Source organism: Anomaloglossus baeobatrachus, chromosome 2, assembly GCF_048569485.1.
Source record: "Anomaloglossus baeobatrachus isolate aAnoBae1 chromosome 2, aAnoBae1.hap1, whole genome shotgun sequence".
Classification (NCBI taxonomy): Eukaryota; Metazoa; Chordata; class Amphibia; order Anura; family Aromobatidae; genus Anomaloglossus; species Anomaloglossus baeobatrachus.
The window spans coordinates 451,580,911-451,601,758 of record NC_134354.1 but is presented as its reverse complement, the minus strand read 5'-3'; the positions used below and the strand labels follow the sequence as shown (position 1 = coordinate 451,601,758).

At 43.9% G+C, this 20,848-nt stretch overlaps 1 protein-coding gene across 2 annotated transcripts in view; it reads left to right on the top strand.

Annotated features, from left to right (window-relative positions):
- RPH3AL (rabphilin 3A like (without C2 domains)) overlaps window positions 1-20,848 on the top strand; it is a 465,043-nt gene that overhangs the window by 423,336 nt on the left and 20,859 nt on the right. For both annotated transcript variants that reach the window (XM_075334208.1, XM_075334209.1), the window contains exon 7: window positions 18,723-18,833. In XM_075334208.1, coding sequence (XP_075190323.1) covers window positions 18,723-18,833 — 111 coding nt within the window. The remainder of the gene's footprint in view (window positions 1-18,722; window positions 18,834-20,848) is intronic.

Here is a 20,848-nt window from a genome sequence, read left to right as displayed (position 1 = left end):
TTTATCTCCTCAATCGCATGAGGCTGGATCTTCACCCGCCCCCCCTTGGTGTTTTCCGAGCACTTCACTTGCTTTTTGCTCTGCTCCGCTCTCGGGGGGCGGGGCTTTGTCTTCGCGCCCTTTCTGTTCAGGGAAGACGGCTCTGGCGGGAACTTTTCGCGCCCAAGATGGCGGATTCTCCAATTTTTCAGCGGGACGCCGCTGGCAATGATCTGAAGGCGCACTTCCACAGGCAAGTGGACGGTTCTATCCTGTTCGCAGATGCCAGAAGAGTCGATGTGTACTGCCCCGCGGGCTCGGCTGCGACCGCCGAGCCGCTCGGATCCATGCTCATACTGCGGGTGGTGGCTCGAGCCTCTCACGGACCCGGGGGTCACGTCGCTCTGCAGGGGAGTTGGCGCTACACGTGGGGATTTGGGTGATGAGTTCCACGGCAGGGGCCACGGTGGTTTGGTTCTGGATGTTAGTTCATGACGCCACCCACGGGTTGTGGTGATTGTAAACACCATCGCTGCGGTGAAGGTATGGGGGGCTCCCGGGAGAGGTGTAATGGCGCAGCCAGGTGTTGACCCCTCCGTGGGTAGGGGGTGTTGGTCCCGGGGCCCGGTAGGCGAGGGCCGGGGTGCAGGGTGAAGTGTTGTGGTGCAGTGCGGTGCGGTGCCTGATGGCACTGGTGTACTCACTCTTACACAAGACACTGGAGACTCTGGTAAACCAAACGGAGTGATGAACGGGGCCCGCAGCCAGCTGCAGCTTCTCCCAGAATAGGTTGGTGGTTTCCACCTTTCTCCTGCACCTCTGTGTGTAAATGTTTGACTCCTATGCCTAGAAACCGGTAGTCCTCTCTCTGACTTGTATATGCCATAGGAGCCCGTTTGCCCGCAGATGCTGGCCCTTTGGGTCTCTATGCCTTGGCGGTGGCTTTACCCTGTATTGTTGGGCTGTTGTCTTCGAAAGGGACTTGTGTGTGATAGGTCCTTAAGTCCAGTCCGCAATCAGTTGATTCGACTCTGCCCTGTCAGTTCAGAACTTTGTACTGGGTTTGAGTACCCTGCCAGGTGCTCCGGTATCCAGTTGGTTCCCCGGTTCGGTTCAGGCGGGCCACTATCCTGTCCCGGTCCCTTACGGTTCCACCGGTCATATTCCCGGTCTCCTGCAGGCGGCCACCACCATCTGCCTCCTTGCCAATGGCGACTGGGTTCCGACCCAGCCACCTGGTAGTCTCTTATCAGGGCACGGACACAGGACTGCCCGTGACCTTGACTGCTCTTCACTCCACTCTGAACTTGACTAGACTAACTGTTTTCCCGCCTCCAGGCTTTGTGAACTCCTCGGTGGGCGGATCCAACCACTTGGCTCCGCCCCCCCTGGTGTGGACATTAAACCTGGAGGGTGGTGACAAGGTTGTATAATGACAATGTTTATTATTAACTATATACTTTATTTTACAGCCCCCCCGCCTCATCCTATAACTGTAAAGTCCAAGCTTGTGGTTCGGACACAAGTTTGCATTATCTCTGGCCCCGAACTCGAACTTTACAAAACTTACAGTTCAAACAAGACTCCCGATCCCGAACATCGGGGAGAGGTTTGCCCTGATGACTGTGATGACTACTGTAGCTCATATGACTCAGGTCCTGTAAGAAACAGTTAAGCACTGGCTGTTACAAGAGATGATCATTTCTCCCGGTCTGGGCAGTGCTGCTCTGATCGGGAGAAATGAATGAGTGATCAGACTGCTTATCCTTATACCCCCTAGGGGTACTAGTAAAAAAAAAAAAAAGTTTAGAAAACAGTTTTGAAACATTAAAAGTTCAAATCACCCCCCTTTCACCCCATTGAAAATTAAAGGGTTAAAAAATATACACACATTTAATATTGCCACGTTGAGAAATGCCTGATCTATAAAATCAATTAATCTGATTGCTAAACGGCGTAGCGGCAAAAAATTCCAAATGCCAAAATGACCTTTTTTGGTTGCAGCATATTTTGTGAGAAATGCAATAACAGGCAGTCAAAACATAGCATCTGCACAAAAATGGTACCGTTAAAAATGTCAGGCCGAGATGCAAAAAATAAGCCATCACTGAGCCATAGATCCCAAAAAATGAGAACGCTACGGGTCACAGAACATGGCGCAAAACGTACGCCACTTTTTTCTGACAAATTCTGATTTTTTTTAACCCCTTAGATAAAAGTAAACCTTTTCATATTTGGTGTCTACAAACTCGCATCGACCTCAGGCATCACACAACTCATCAGTTGTATCATATAGTGAACACAGTGAATAAAATATCGCAAAAACAATCGCAATTTTTTTGCAATTTTTCCGCAATTTGGAATTTTTTTTACATTTTCCATTACACTATATGGTAAAACTCATGATTTCATTTAAACGTACAGCAAAAATGAGCCCTCACATAACTAGATTGACTAAAAAAAATAAAACGTTACGTCTCTCGGAAGAAGAATGGTGAAAAAAAAGTGCAAAATTGGACGGTTGTAAATGGGTTAAAAAGCATTGGACTCCTACACTGATAAAGCCTGTGCTCTAAGTGGCAGGTTTATCAAAAAATTAAAGTAGGGATTGAAATACACCCTGGAATACACATAGTGGAGGGTCTCAGAATATTTTTTTTTTTTTTACAATTTTAAAAATAGTGGGACTCTGACCCTGGTAAAGCCTCTGCACTAAATGCAAGTGTTTAATGTCTGGGACTTTGGGTAGTGGGCTGCATATTTCCTCTTGTGTTCCAGTGCCTGGGGTAGGGATAGCTGCACACTCCTCTGGAACAAAAAACTTAACATGTTTACTGATGGTGTTGCGAATGTGCAATGACATATGCAGGTTGGGAGGCATCTGTGCCTGCATCCGAAACAGGGGATTGGCAAACACATAGCATGGGGAGAAGGCAATGGTATCGCCCGCAGACACTGATTGTGGATATAGGTGTTTGGCCACCTCCTAGTTGGGTGCTTTGATGACATGTGCCTGAGCATGGTGGTAGTGGTCAGGCATATGCGGATCTTGGCATGGCACAGGCTGCAAAGGACCACTTTTTTATCATCTGCACACAAAAAAGTGTCAGAATGGGGAACACCTGGGAACTTGCTGCGTGTGCTTTGGGGAAGAGTATAACGCCTACTTCCTCTGGTCACAGTCTTTTCCTGCCTGTTGTCATGCTGCAGATCCCTCACCCTTTCCTCTGCTGTCTTTGCTCTGCACACCTCCTTTTCAGGTTGGGTTATTTACTTTATTGTTCACCACCTCATCTTCTACTTTCGCACTCTGGTGCTCCTCCTGAATTGTTGACTTAACATCATGACTTGTTGCCAACTGTGTCTCATCATCGCCCACCTCTTGAGCCAGTAATTTCCATTCCTGACCATCGTCGTTTTCTGACCATAGCTGCTTAAATCTTTGATGATCACTGTACACAATCTCTCCTTGTCCCTCTTGAAACATGCAGCGTGAGAGACCAGAATCAATATATTGAAATGTAAAGAGTTCCTCAGAGTGTCCTTGTGTGGGATCACTTGTCTTCTGGGACTTAACATGGTGGGAGGAAGGAGGGTCATAGTAAGGATTATGTGGTCCAGACTATTGGCTACTGAGACTGGACCATGTGGAAGACAGGGTGCTGCAGAGAAACAAACTGGAAGCATTATCTGCCATCCAACCCGGCACCTGTTCGCACTGTTCTGCCTTCAACAGTGGTGTCCTGCACCCCCCTGTAAAGAGGGACAGTAAGCTAGGTCTAGATGATAAGTATGTTTGTTGTGCTCCCACAGCAGGCAAAGTTTGCCCTTTCCCACGGCCACAGTCTTTGTGTGCACCACCATCATTGCGGTAAGGGATGGGGAGGTGAATATCCCATTCATTGGCCATTTTAAATTAGGTACGCAGCAAAGAACATTATTAATAAGGACTAGAATAGAATAGATATGGGCCTGAAAAGTAATTTTAGTTTTACGTTGCAGCAGCAAGGACTGTAGGGCAATAACCCATGCCTAGATGCCTCTAATGCTAAACTAGCCCTTTACCAGCAAAACTCCCTACACCAAATGCATCTGAGAGCGGTATTATTTCAGGATATAATAGATTTTTTTTTTTACCTTTCAGCAGCAAGAACTGTAAGGCAATAGTCCCCCTAAATGACTCTAAGACACTATCCCGTCTACAGCAGCTAGCCCTACACTAAATGCAGCAAAGCACAGTATTATTAGAGAATAGCATACATTAGACTTAGCCCTTGAAAGAACTTTAGCTTTACATTGCAGCAGCAAGAACTGTAAGGTAAACAAGAAGATTGGAAGGGCACCACCCGTCGGGATCTCCTGGTATATGGAAGATCAGAAGAAAAAAGAGAGAAAAGATATACCAAAAAATGGGATCACCGAATCCAATGTTGTGATTATGAAAAAATATATTTTATTATACAAACAAAGTGGGAGGAGCAAGGTAACAAGGGCACATACACAATTGATTAAAAACAATTAAAAAGCCAAAAATTGGCATGATTCCCCACCACGCCAGCCTCCAATATATAAATATATAAATATAATAGAGGGTACCCCTTACAAATACAGTAAATTTCCAAACAATGAATGGTAACTGCCCGGTACAGGTATAGAGCCACCGATGTATAGAGCAATGGTTTCACACATACATGAGTATAATAATGGAGAAAATCTCTAGCATATATATATAAACACAGATAGTAGAAGGTGATGACTTAGCATGGGTAAAAACCACTGATATACGAATGACCGACTTCAACATATGGGGTAGTGAGGGGTATACATAAGTTCAGGTCAAAATGCAAAGATACAAAAATAGTGAGTAGACCTTACACAATACCCCTGTCAAATACCCAGATAGTTAAATCACAGTGAAATAGGCATCCACAGTCTATATACCACACATACAGTACCCTGCGGGCACCGGTCAAAGGAAATCAGATTGGCAACATATGCCTGTGTTCACCAGAATAGGTGTAAGGATAAATAATGTGTACCTATGTTATTTAGGGTAAGTATAGATTATACAGGACATGGTCATCCAGTCCAGAGCATCGGCCTACCCATGGTCATGCCCTGGAAAAACGTAAAGCTGGAATAATCAACCACAGGCACAAGAAGCAGGATAATTCCAACACCAAGCCAGTGGGTATATACCTAGACTAGAATTTGCTGAGTCTGCAAGATAGCATACTCACACCTGATGGCACAGTGGGTACCAGGGGGGGAGGAGAAGGGGTACAACAGGGGGAGGCAGGAGGCGTGTGACCCCACGCGTATCGCCACCCGTCGTGTGGCTTCCTCAGGGGAGAAGAGTGTGCAAAGACAATCAAAGTGTGCCCTATATAAAAGCAGAAAAAATCATTAGGAAGTGATGACTCACCAGTCTCTTTGGTGTGGGACGCTAGCGATGGCGGCCGCCATATTGGAATAGTCACATGATTAAAGATCCGCCCTAACAGCGTACTGCGCATGCGCGGGTATACCCAGCGCTACTCAAATTGAGTAGCTCTTTACAAGAATTAGAGTAAATCCAACATAGAGCAGACGCGAACTACTGCGCAGGCGCTGGATGTTTACAATGCAGTAGGGAAAGTATCACACGTTTTGAGAATACATTGATATCTATGCAGACGCTTGTATGTGAAGGTATTCAATTAATCCCTGCACACACCAAAAACTACATCTTCGCGCCGACATATGTATAAGTATAGAAAAAGGGCCAAAGCATATTTTAACCCCTTAGATCCCGGAGGAGCATCAGGACTCAGGCATATATATTGGGGGTAATTCAGGCATAGGAGCTGCCAGGGCTAAAAGGGCGGCATATGTACCGATAAAAAAGCCCAATATTTATACAGGAGTTTAACGTGTGCATCACAATACACCCCATAAAGGAGGCAAGTTTTAATACAAAGATGACACCTAGTGGATCATACATGAGACCCCAAGAACCCACTCGGATCGAAACAAATAGGAAACCAGAGGGACCCCTATGTTATATAGGTAGATGTGAGCAGTCCATGGAGATAAAGTAAGTCCACTGATTTGGATTACGGAAAATATCCGACAGCGTGATTCCTTGTAGTCAGAATATGGACCAGATCTTATCCACCTATTGAAGTCCAAAGGGTCTGGATATGTAGTTGGTACAGAACATCATAGATCCTGGAGGTGAACTTGTGCAAAATCCTCGGGCAAAGGTTCCCCCCTTTTTTTTCCCTTTTTCTCTCTCCAAATGTAGGGGTAGACTATCCTCCCATGTGTTGATATTGTTCTGATCTGCGATGTGGAGTCCAGAAACTTTTCCAATTGTCCAGGTGTGTGATCTACGTTCGAATGAAAGACCAAAAATAAAGGTAATGAGTACAAAAGGCAAAAGAAACAGCATGACAACCTAGAGAGTCTTATAGAATCCCGTATATAGTAGATCTTCATTTAGACCATGTGGGGCCACACTTTTTAGGTTATAGATCCATCTTGACTCCTTTCTTAGAAGCTCCTTCGTGCAACTCCCTCCCCTGATATTCTGGGTTACAGAATCTATAACAAAGACCCTCAAATTTACATGGCGTCCTCCATGTTTTAGTAGGAAATGAGAGGCCACAGATGTAAGAGTTTTGCCCTTAACATGATCCGCACCCGCTGTATTAATTGTTGACAAATGTTGCTGGACCCTCCTCCTTACCTCCTGTGTTGTCTGTCCAACATAGATTTTCGGACAGTCGCAAATCAGAAGATAGATCACATTTCTTGAGCGACAATTGTAATATTTGTTGCTGGTGATCTGTCCGGGAAAGATAGAAAGAGATATATTGTCATCAGCCACCATGTAAGGGCAAACTGTACAGGCTCCGCATGGGAATGTCCCCTTCAGTCTAGTGCCAGTACCCAAGGTATGCGTAGGTTTCTGGAAATGGCTCCTTGATAGAACACCCCTCAGATTTTGCGCCTTTCTGGCCACCAGTCTTGGTTTCTCATCAATGAAGGAATGTAGCTTCTTATCACTTCTAAGGATCTCCCAGTTGTCCCTAAGGAGCCCGAAGAGATCTTGCCACTGGTTATTATAAGAAGTGATTATACTCACTGGTGACTTGCTGTTCCGATTTTTTGGACAGAGGAGGGTTTCACGCGGAGTAGATCTACATTCTTGCAGCGCAGTAGAGATCACTTTCCTCGGATAACCTCTTTTTCGAAGCCTATTGGATAAATCAGAGGCATGACATTCAAAGTCGGCATTATCACTGCAATTCCTCTTGAGCCTTATAAATTGTCCCTTAGGGATGCCGTTCTTTACGTGTGCAGGATGGAAGCTCTTATAGTGAAGTAAACTATTGGTGGCTGTCGGTTTACGGAAGAGTGATGTACTGACTGAGTTATGGTCCAGAGAGATTTTCAGGTCCAGGAATTCGACCGTCCCGGGGGCGATTGTGGAGGTGAGTTTGATATTCAGGGCATTGTCATTAAGGGTCGTGATGAACTGTTCACACTCATCTACTGTGCCAGACCAAAAAAATAGAATATCATCAATGTATCTATACCACTGGATCCAATGAACAGCAAGTCACCAGTGAGTATAATCACTTCTTATAATAACCAGTGGCAAGATCTCTTCGGGCTCCTTAGGGACAACTGGGAGATCCTTAGAAGTGATAAGAAGCTACATTCCTTCATTGATGAGAAACCAAGACTGGTGGCCAGAAAGGCGCAAAATCTGAGGGGTGTTCTATCAAGGAGCCATTTCCAGAAACCTACGCATACCTTGGGTACTGGCACTAGACTGAAGGGGACATTCCCATGCGGAGCCTGTACAGTTTGCCCTTACATGGTGGCTGATGACAATATATCTCTTTCTATCTTTCCCGGACAGATCACCAGCAACAAATATTACAATTGTCGCTCAAGAAATGTGATCTATCTTCTGATTTGCGACTGTCCGAAAATCTATGTTGGACAGACAACACAGGAGGTAAGGAGGAGGGTCCAGCAACATTTGTCAACAATTAATACAGCGGGTGCGGATCATGTTAAGGGCAAAACTCTTACATCTGTGGCCTCTCATTTCCTACTAAAACATGGAGGACGCCATGTAAATTTGAGGGTCTTTGTTATAGATTCTGTAACCCAGAATATCAGGGGAGGGAGTTGCACGAAGGAGCTTCTAAGAAAGGAGTCAAGATGGATCTATAACCTAAAAAGTGTGGCCCCACATGGTCTAAATGAAGATCTACTATATACGGGATTCTATAAGACTCTCTAGGTTGTCATGCTGTTTCTTTTGCCTTTTGTACTCATTACCTTTATTTTTGGTCTTTCATTCGAACGTAGATCACACACCTGGACAATTGGAAAAGTTTCTGGACTCCACATCGCAGATCAGAACAATATCAACACATGGGAGGATAGTCTACCCCTACATTTGGAGAGAGAAAAAGGGAAAAAAAAGGGGGGAACCTTTGCCCGAGGATTTTGCACAAGTTCACCTCCAGGATCTATGATGTTCTGTACCAACTACATATCCAGACCCTTTGGACTTCAATAGGTGGATAAGATCTGGTCCATATTCTGACTACAAGGAATCACGCTGTCGGATATTTTCCGTAATCCAAATCAGTGGACTTACTTTATCTCCATGGACTGCTCACATCTACCTATATAACATAGGGGTCCCTCTGGTTTCCTATTTGTTTCGATCCGAGTGGGTTCTTGGGGTCTCATGTATGATCCACTAGGTGTCATCTTTGTATTAAAACTTGCCTCCTTTATGGGGTGTATTGTGATGCACACGTTAAACTCCTGTATAAATATTGGGCTTTTTTATCGGTACATATGCCGCCCTTTTAGCCCTGGCAGCTCCTATGCCTGAATTACCCCCAATATATATGCCTGAGTCCTGATGCTCCTCCGGGATCTAAGGGGTTAAAATATGCTTTGGCCCTTTTTCTATACTTATACATATGTCGGCGCGAAGATGTAGTTTTTGGTGTGTGCAGGGATTAATTGAATACCTTCACATACAAGCGTCTGCATAGATATCAATGTATTCTCAAAACGTGTGATACTTTCCCTACTGCATTGTAAACATCCAGCGCCTGCGCAGTAGTTCGCGTCTGCTCTATGTTGGATTTACTCTAATTCTTGTAAAGAGCTACTCAATTTGAGTAGCGCTGGGTATACCCGCGCATGCGCAGTACGCTGTTAGGGCGGATCTTTAATCATGTGACTATTCCAATATGGCGGCCGCCATCGCTAGCGTCCCACACCAAAGAGACTGGTGAGTCATCACTTCCTAATGATTTTTTCTGCTTTTATATAGGGCACACTTTGATTGTCTTTGCACACTCTTCTCCCCTGAGGAAGCCACACGACGGGTGGCGATACGCGTGGGGTCACACGCCTCCTGCCTCCCCCTGTTGTACCCCTTCTCCTCCCCCCCTGGTACCCACTGTGCCATCAGGTGTGAGTATGCTATCTTGCAGACTCAGCAAATTCTAGTCTAGGTATATACCCACTGGCTTGGTGTTGGAATTATCCTGCTTCTTGTGCCTGTGGTTGATTATTCCAGCTTTACGTTTTTCCAGGGCATGACCATGGGTAGGCCGATGCTCTGGACTGGATGACCATGTCCTGTATAATCTATACTTACCCTAAATAACATAGGTACACATTATTTATCCTTACACCTATTCTGGTGAACACAGGCATATGTTGCCAATCTGATTTCCTTTGACCGGTGCCCGCAGGGTACTGTATGTGTGGTATATAGACTGTGGATGCCTATTTCACTGTGATTTAACTATCTGGGTATTTGACAGGGGTATTGTGTAAGGTCTACTCACTATTTTTGTATCTTTGCATTTTGACCTGAACTTATGTATACCCCTCACTACCCCATATGTTGAAGTCGGTCATTCGTATATCAGTGGTTTTTACCCATGCTAAGTCATCACCTTCTACTATCTGTGTTTATATATATATGCTAGAGATTTTCTCCATTATTATACTCATGTATGTGTGAAACCATTGCTCTATACATCGGTGGCTCTATACCTGTACCGGGCAGTTACCATTCATTGTTTGGAAATTTACTGTATTTGTAAGGGGTACCCTCTATTATATTTATATATTTATATATTGGAGGCTGGCGTGGTGGGGAATCATGCCAATTTTTGGCTTTTTAATTGTTTTTAATCAATTGTGTATGTGCCCTTGTTACCTTGCTCCTCCCACTTTGTTTGTATAATAAAATATATTTTTTCATAATCACAACATTGGATTCGGTGATCCCATTTTTTGGTATATCTTTTCTCTCTAAGAACTGTAAGGTAATAATCCCTGCCTAGATGCCTCTAATACACTATTCTTTCTCCAGCAGCTAGCCCCACATTAAATACTGCTAAGAGCATTATTATTAGAGAATAGAATAGATTAGACTTAGCCCTGAAAAGGACATTTGGTTTTCCATTGTAGCAGCAAGGGCTGTAAAGGGATGCTGTGGCATTACTGTGATTGTCATGCAATCCTCGCATGTTTAGTGTAAGAAAAAAAGCGGGGCTGGGGCTCTAGCATGGTGTTTAAGCAACCCAATGCTCGATCAAGCATCAAGCAGTGGCGAGCGCCTATCACAATTAACAAACTTCTTAAATGTGGTTTGGGGCATTTAGGGGGGTACTGTTTTTAGAATGCTGTCACTTTGGGGTATTTTCTGTCACATAGCCCCCACAAAGCTCCTTCAAATGTAATGTGGTCCCTAAAAAAATAGGTTTTGTAAATTTTGTTTGAAAGATTTTTAGGTAAACTTTTAAACCTTCTAACTTCCTAACCCAAAAAAATCTGTTTAAAAAAAAATTATGCTGATGTAAAATATGTGGTAAATATTATTTATTAACTATTTTGTATGTTATAACTATCTGGTTTAAGGGTGATACAAATTAAAATTTTAAAAAAATTGCTAAGTTTTCACATTTTTTTCATAAATAAACGCAAGTCATATGAACCAAAATTTACCACTAACATAATGTATCCTGAACAACATTCTCATAATCACTGGAATATGTTGAACCATTCCATCATTATCTAATATATAAAGCTGAATGTGTGTGTGTATGTGTGTGTATGTATGTGTGTATGTCCGGGATTGGCATCCGCACCGTCGCAGCTACAGCCACAAAATTTTGCACACTCACACTTCTGGACCCCGAGAGCGTCATAGGCTATGTTTCGAGGGGAAATTTTAACCCCGCTCTTTACAGTTATTCGCCAAAAAACCTGCCTCCATTAAAGCAAATGGAGCTGGGAGCCACAGTGCAGCCAGAACTTCAGAAGAATGTGCATACACGCCCTTATATGGAATCTTGGCGTGTCACAATGCAGACAGGGAAAGAGACAGACACAGACAGGGAAAGAGGCAGACACAGACAGGGTAAGAAACAGACATAGACAGGGTAAGAGACAGACACAAAGAGACAGACACAAAGAGACAGACTGACAGGGAAAGAGAGGGAAAGCGACAGACAGGGAAAGTGACAGGGAAAGAGATAGATAGACAGACAGAGAAAGAGACAGACAGGGAAAGAGACAAAGAGATAGAGAGAAACAGAGAGATATATACAGAGGGGGAGACAGACAGGGAAAGAGACAAAGAGATAGAGAGAAACAGAGAGATATATACAGAGGGGGAGACAGACAGAGAATGGGAGAGAAACAGAGAGACAGTTACTATCCCGGGCAGCGCCGGGTGCTATGTTGTGAGGCGAAATTTAAACCCGTGCGTTCCAATTTACCAATCAATTTTGCCCCTATCTACATAATGGGGAAAAAGTGAAACGAAAAGTGTTGGGGGCAAATTGACAGCGGCCAGATGTGAACAAGGGGGACTTAAAGAATGAGAGCGATGGCGCCAAAGAGTATATACCGTACAGTTGCTAAGGTGGGGCCCCGACATGGGATACTCACCACACTCAGGGATATTAACACACACACAAAATGCGCCACACACTACCACGTGCTTGAACACATACCACCCTCAGCACACATCTCACCACACATACACCAACCTCGCCACATAATCACCCTAAACACACACAAGTCTGGTATTATCCTTCAAAAATAAAAATCTGATTAATAAGCAGCCAAACTACAAGAACAACAAATGTACCACATAGGAAATACGGCAGCTGTCAGTCACATGACCTGTCTATATGTGTATGTGTGAGCTAATATATACTGTCAGGGGGAGGGCTTTCTGTTGCCTGGAGAATTATCAGGCTGCCAATAGCAACCAATCACAGCTTAGCTTCTATTTTGCTACAGTTAATTAATCTGAGCTCTGATTGGTTAATATAGGCAACAAAGGACATTCTCAGTATGTGTGAGGTCATAGGATGTTAAATCTGTGTGGAATATCTGTGTTGTTGAAATATATGTTGTGAAATGCTTCTATTAGCTTAGTTTTTGCCTTTTAATAATTACATTTCTATTTGTTTTGTGGTTTTTGTGTGGAGAATAAATTTTTGTTAATACATTCTATTTTGTTAACAGCAGTTATTAACCTGGGCGAAGCCGGGTAGTACAGCTAGTCTAATATATAAAGCTGAATGTGTGTGTGTATGTATGTATGTGTGTGTGTGTATGTATGTATGTATGTGTGTATGTCCGGGATTGGCATCTGCACCGTCGCAGCTACAGCCACAAAATTTTGCACACTCACACGTCTGGACCCCGAGAGCGTCATAGGCTATGTTGTGAGGCAAAATTTTAACCCTGCGCGTTCCAATTTACCAATCAATTTTGACCCTATCTACATAATGGGGAAAAAGTGAAACGAAAAGTGTATACGCACCGTCGCATTTACAATGCAGAAATTTTGCACAGACACCTCATGTGACCCAGGGAACGTCGTAAACTATGTTTTGACCGGAAAATGTAACCCCGCGTTTTACAGTTAGTCTCCAAAAAACATGCCTCCATTAAAGTAAATGGAGCCTGGAACTACAGGTTATTAGTAGGAGCTGTGATTGGTTGCTATAGGAACAAAAGACATTGTTAGTATAAGAAGCTTATATATGAGGTAATAAGATGTCCGTGGGGAGACGGATAGAGAGAGACAGACAGAGAGACAGACAGAGAGACAGACAGACAGAGAGATAGAGACAGACAGGGAAAGAGACAGACAGTGAAAGAGACAGACCTGGAAAGAGACAGACAGACATGCAGACAGGGACAGAGACAGGCAGACAGGGAAGGAGGAAACAGACAGAAAGACGGACGAAGATAGATGGGGAAAGACACAGACCTTGATAGAGACAGACGAGGAAAGAGACAGAGAAATAGAGACACACAAGGAAAGAGACAGACAGAGACAGGCAGACAGGGAAAGAGACAGACAGGAAAAGACACAGACAAAGAGACTGGGAGGAAGACTGGGAAAGAGACAGACCTGGGAAAGAGACAGACGGGGAAAGAAACAGAGAGATAGAGACAGACAAAAAAAGAGACAGACAGAGACAGGTAGACGGGGAAAGAGACAGACGGGGAAAGAGACAGACGGGGAAAGAGACAGATGGGGAAAGAGACAGACGGGGAAAGAGACAGACGGGGAAAGAGACAGACGGGGAAAGAGACAGACGGGGAAAGAGACAGACGGGGAAAGAGACAGACGGGGAAAGAGACAGATGGGGAAAGAGACAGACGGGGAAAGAGACAGACGGGGAAAGAGACAGACGGGGAAAGAGACAGACGGGGAAAGAGACAGACGGGGAAAGAGACAGACCTGGAAATCGACAGACGGAGCACATTACTTGACCAATTTAGTTAAATCTGTGTGGAATATCTGTGGTGTTGAAATATATGTTGTGAAATGCTTCTATTAGCTTAGTTATTGCCTTTTAATAATTACATTTCTATCTATTTGTTTTGTGTTTTTTGTGTGTAATTCATAGTATCCGTATTATTCTGTATACAGTATATATGTGATGCCCTGGGAAAACCAGGTTGTCACAGAGACTGCACAAATCTTCCAGGTGCAGGACTCCATCCTCCTTGGCCTACCAACACAAACCCACACACAGGTACAACACCGGCCACAAAGCCTAGTCACCCCCCCAGTACAATAGGGACACACCAGTGGGTGGGGACAGACAGATAGTGATGCCCACCTAGGGGTTCTGAGGTGTTAGGGGAGGGAACAAGTCAGTTAGAGTTGTGGAGTGGAAGTGAGAGGAGTGGAGTGGTAGTCAGGGGTTGGAGCTCCTGGACTACCGGACTACCTGTGCTGACCTGGTGGCAGGCAACATAGCAGGGCCACAGGCAACAGAGATCCGGTCGCGGGAGACCTTAAGTGGACCAGGGTATTGTTATAGCCCACCGGTGCCGACAGTGGGAATCCGGTACGGAGGCCGTGCACAGTCGGGGTGCCTGGACCCTATGGCAAGGACAACTTCAAGCCCCTTGTCAATTAGCCAGAAATGGACACGATTCCACGTCTTGCCCCACCAACAAGCACAGAGTGCGAGACGGAAGCCCAACCGGGGCGGGGGGGGGCATAGGGCATCTGCAAGTGCCTGCAAAACTCCCAAGGGTCAGATCTCGCAGGCAACAACTCACACAGCAAAGACAGCGGGAGTGGACTTTTCCCATTTCATGCGGACTAGTCAATACAGGAGACAAAACACTGAAGTGCAGGAGGAAGGGCCCCTGTCCTGTCAACTGGTGTGCGGGACACGAGCACACCCCTCCGGAGGCTACCGGTTTACTACTTGGACTTGTGTGGTTTATTTCTAAAACAGTGAGTACACCAGTGTCACCCGGTCCAGCCTGCAGACAACGCCCGAGCACCGCACACCACCTACACCTGGGCCTCGGAACAACACCTCCCCTACCCATAGAGGGGATACCATCCTGCAGCCCCATTCCATCAGCCTCGGGCGTCCCATACCAAGGCAGCGGCGGTGTCACCAACAAATCACCGCAACCCATAGGTGGCGTCACTGACAAACTCTTTCCCCTGTAAATACCCCCTTTATATTGTTGTGGGCTGCTGCGCGAGCCCCAGATCCAGCTGCCACTCGAGCCACAGCCACGATCCCGGATCTGCGCGTCCGGAGTAGCTCCCCACTGGTCATGGCCTGCGCTACCCACCCGCGACATATACACTGCACAGTACCACTTCTCTTGTCCTGTATACTGGTTATAATTCTCAGCATCTGTATTACTCTATATTAGCAAAAGGCTCCGTATCACCAAACAATATTTTTTGTGGTTATGGAATCTCATGGATCCCCACAAATGGTACTAACTCCAAAGCATAATATGAAAACAAGAGAACAGAGAGTTATTATAGTGCAAAAAGTACAAAAGGTTTTTTTAGAAGCAGCAGATGGACATCCATTAAAAGCAAATAAAATAACAGGACCAAGCTCCAGTGTGTACATCACTTCAGAGCTTGATCAATATAGCAGAACCTCATGAAGCGGATGTACGTTACGATTTTTTTTAATTATTCATTCTTCATCAGAACACCTCTGCCCTGATGAAGAATGAATAATTAAGAAAATCAAAACGTACATGAGGTTCTGCTATATCGATCAAGATGCCATTATGCCACGTTACCACCACTGGTAGATATGCTCTAACCTTTATTCACACAATTTGTGATGCGAATGTGATCTGGATGCGCTAAACGTCTTATGGGCATAGCCCAAGACAGGATATATGCAATATGTGCACCTGTCTTTTTGCACTGTGATAAATAATTCATGTGTTGTTAACCCTGAAGTGATGTACACACTGGAGCTTGGTCCTGTTATTTTACTTGCTTTTAATGGATGTCCACCTGCTGCTTCTAATAAAACTTTTGTACTTTTTGCACTATAAAAACTCTGTTCTCTTGTTTTCATCTATATTACTCTGTATATATCCACTGCACAGGACCACGTCTCCTGTCCTGTATACTGGGTGTAATCTCAGTATCTGTATTAGGCTGATTTCAGACGTCCGCGTTTTAGGTAGGTGTGACATCCATTTTTAACACGGATGTCACACGTACCCATGTTACCATATTGTGTACTCACATGGCCGTGTTTTCACACGGACTATGTGGCCCCGCTATTCCCCGCACGCTCACACGGAGACATGTTTGTTTTTTCTCCGGCAGCACGGGTGTCACACGGGTCGCACTCTGATGTGATCCGTGTGACATCAATGTGACACGGACCGGAGAAAACACGGGTTTTTAAATAAAAAGATTTTCTATATTTACCTGTTCCAGCGATGCTGTCTCCAGCTTTGCTGCCTCTCGCTCCTGACTCCCGCTCATTATTTTCATTGATTATTCACTGCAGTGAGCAGCTGGGAACCACGCTGGAGACAGCATCGCCGAGGACAGCATCACTGGGGACATCGCTAGTGACAGGTGAGTATCCTGCCAGCAGTGTGTGTGCAGGGACGTCCAGGAGGTCATCGGATATTCCAATGAACTCTGATGACCTCCTGATGACATCCCTGCGACAACTGCGCTTCAGCGAGTTTCACGATGGTGACTTCCAGGGGTTCATGAGTTCATTGGGAATTCCGATGACCCCCTGGATGTCACTGCACAAACTTCTGTATACTCACCTGTCACCGGCGATGTCCCGGCGGTGCTGTCGTCGGCTGTGCTGTCCGGAGCTGTCCCCGCAATGCTCTGGCTTCCAAATCCTCGGGCAGTGAATAATCAATGAAAATAATGAGCGGGGTTAGGAGCGGGAGGTAGAAGAGCAGAAGACAGCATTGCTGGATGCAGGTAAATATAGAACATCTTTTCATTGCAGAGACACGTGTTTTACCCGGTACGTGTCACAGGTATGTAAACACGATGTCACACGTGTGACACATGTGTGACCATAACTATGCGTGTGACTGGTACCTGATAAACACGGATGTCTGAAACCGGCCTTTTTCTGTATACACTGCATAGTACCACTTCTCCTGTTCTGTATACTGGGTGTAATTGTATGTATACACTGCACAGTACCACTTCTCATGTCCTATATACTAGATGTAATTGTCATATTCTGTATTTTTCTATATTTATCCACTGCACAGTACCACTTCTCTTGTTCTGTTGTCGGAGAGGTGGCACTAGACTTGGTAGGCTCATTATTTTTTTATTGTTTTTTACATTTCTCTGGGCAAAAAAAACAAATGTTGAAAAACCTGTTTAAATTGGTTACGCCAAGTTTGGAAGTTATACCCTACTTCTGTATAGAGATAACTTTCCAAGCGCTACAAAGTTCACTGATAGGATATGGACTGGTGAGGTTTGCTGCTTTTTTTGTCCCAGTCTGATCCTGACTAGAATAATGGGAAAACTCCATTAAAATGTCCAGATATTTATTTCTAAAGAAAAATAATTTAAAAATAGTAACCAATATCACGCACAGATTTTTGACTGACAGTCTCCTCAATCAACTTAAGGGGGCTTTACACGCTACGATTTTGCTACAGCGATCTCGTTGGGGTCACGGAATTTGTGACGCACATCCGGCCGCTGTAGTCATCTCGTTGTGTGTGACTTCAAGGAGCGATTTTGGATCGTTGCAAAAACATCCAAAATCGCTCCTCGTTGACATGGGGGTCCGCTCCAAATTATCGATGCTATCGCGTTGCTGAAGTTGTTCCTCGTTCCTGCGGCAGTGCACATCGCTGTGTGTGACCCCCGTAGGAACGAGGAACATCTCCTTACCTGTAGTGACATCGCTGTGACGCCGAATGGACTGCCCCCTTAGAAAGGAGGCGGTACGCCGGTCACAGCGACGTCGCTATGCAGGTAAGTATGTGTGACGGGGGTGCGCGATTTTGTGTGCGACGGGCAGCGATATGCCCGTTTAGCACAAACGATGGAGGCAGGTCGCATGCTAGTGATATCGGTACCGATATCGTAGCGTGTAAAGCCACCCTTAAAGGGAACCTGTCATGTAGAATATGCGTTCTGACCTATCAGCAGACGCATGTGTGCCCTAATTACACCTCCCTACCCATCCCTGTGTTATAAAATTTTGTAATATGAAAGTAATAAAAATTGTTTTATTACTTACATATATCCTATGTAAATAGCAGAGCTCGTCACCCCATGGGCGTCACATTACCCTGTGTTTGTATACTTTCCATGGTATCACACCCCTTTGGGCGTAATACCATGGATTCACATGTGCAATGTCCCCCATCGCTTCTTTAGAATCCCGCGTGTGTTTGCACTTACCAGTCTTTTCCGGGTGTTCACTCGCCGGCTTCAGATGCGCTCTGCGCATGATCAGACTCCTCTGACCGTTAGTGCGCAAGCACAGTATTCTGAAGGAACGACTGGGGACGTCACACGTGAATCTATGGTATCACGCCCACAGGGGATGAGACGCCCATGGGGCTACGAGCTCTGCTATTTACATAGGCAATATGTAAGTAATAAAACGGTTTTTATTACTTACATATTACACAATTTTATAACACAGGGATGGGTAGGGAGGTGTAATTAGGGCACACGTGCGTCTGCTGATAGGTCAGAACGCATATTGTATGTGACAGGTTCCCTTTAAGTGATAATTTCACTGCTTAGTGCCAAATATAAGAACATTTTCTGGATTATGCTTGTGATAACTATTTATTGAAGAACAGTCAGACTTGAGAGTTGTACAACTGGAACAATGAAATGCTGTCTTATTTTTTAGTGGCTACCAGTGACAGTGAAAGTGACTCTGATTTAAGTACTTCAAGTTTGGATGAGAAAATTTCACTTGATTCCAAAAATGAGAAATACAGAAAAAATAGACTTGACTCTGGTAAGTTGTAGCTACTAATCTAACTGCTCTAGTAGCTCTAGCTGATGTGGGGAGTGGGACATTATTGCTTTACAATGTAGTTGGCGTAGTGCCACTCGAGACCACTGGTGTCAGGTATTCCATTATAATGAACAATACTGAGTAGCAATAGCACACACAAGCTAGGACAGGTTTGGTGCAATTTTGTAGGAAAAGCAAGCTATGTTTTTGAAATTCTAGACAAGCTCTTTAAAACCTTTAGCTAGGGGCAGTAATATGTACCTCTAATATACAGTGTTTAGCATAAAGGAGTACACTACTGATTTGTCAGAAAACCTTTAGTTTCTGTTTATATTGTATGCCATAATACAAAATAATAGAGAAAAGTCCATCTCACTCATCACCAGGTGCACAAATCACAAGGTCTGTGTGTAATGAGAGGAAAACTTAAAAATATTCAGCTACCATGATCCAGATAAAATAATGGCTTTATTAAATAATCCAGAAAAAATATGAACAGAATACAGAGTGTAGATATGTTTCAGTATCTATATTATCAGAGTTTCAAATCAATTATGATCCTTCTTTACGGTATACCGTATATGTCCTGTTCATATTTTTGGGGGATTATTCAAGAAAGCCATTGATTATTTTATTGGGATTACACTATGTAACATGATTTTTGTTCCCAGGGAATTAATGTCATTTCTTAATTGGTTATATCATAAATACATGGAAAAAATGTATTAGCCTGCAAAAACTTTGATTTCGTGGTCAGGACACTGAAAAGTTGGAATTAGAATACCATCTTAAGGAAAATTATAAATGTTTGGGTTTAAGTTCATAATGAAAATGAAATACAATATATTTCAAATCATTAGCATATTTTAATCAAAATGCTACAAATTGATGAAAAGGAACTTAGAAATATTTACTTTTGTGAGGGTATGACATATCACATATCACTTTTAGGCATTAATCCCCAAATGTAGTCCCCCATAAGGTTTTCCTTGTAGTTTCTCTGGCATCCTATATTTTGAAATTTGCTATCTTGTTGAAAGCACTCTCCTTGGTCCTCAAAATCCATCTTCTGTTTGAGTCTATCAAGATGGGCATCAAGGACATGGACTTTGAGACCTCATGCAGCCCATTTTTCATCACCAGTTTCAACCAATACAACATAGTTTTCAGCTTTATGATTTCCAAAGGAAACCTGTAACTACATTAACAAAACTGATCCATGCTTCTTTGTCTTTTTTCTTTTGAGGAGTTTGGGAAACTCTTGACAATCCATAACTTTCTTGATTTGAGGGCCAACATAAAACGCCAGCTTTAACTTTTGCTTCTGAAAGCGTTTGAAAGAGATCTTGTAGATACTTAAATGGAACTGACTCCTTGTTCAAACTGTGACAAATTGATTCATGAGGCCTAGTTTGATGTGGAAAGGTGGCATTAGTACCTTTCAAGGGTCCAGTGGCTCCCGTTTATTGTTGTTGTTCCCGACGGAAACTCATTCACACACCAGTCCTCAAAATCGAGGGAGGCCACTTAAATAATAGTATAGAATAGCAATTTTAAGAGGCTAAAATATAACTTTTAATCCTGTTCACAATAAAAGCCTAGATCAGGTACATGAGTAACACAAAGCTCCTTGGATTGCTGACAGTTTCAGCCTAGAATGTATATCCAGGAAGCCAATAAACATACAACAAAATTAACAGAAAAACACAACAAACATAACAAAAAAATTTAGTGGATAATTTCGCTCAGAAAAGAACAGTGGTCCAATATATGAGTACAAAAAAAATTATCAAAAATAACTCAATATAATCAAACTATAAAGTGTATAGTGGTTCTCATAGAGGAATCCACCTGTGTCAAGATTTTAGAATGAGTTGTCAACGATCTCACCCATTTCTTGCAGCTTGGGGTGTACTAGGGTTTCCTCTGCATGGGTCCATGCAGTCACAGCTTCAGACTGACCCTATCATATCCCTAAGGAAACTCTTGTTACCCCAATGACTTCCACCCTAACA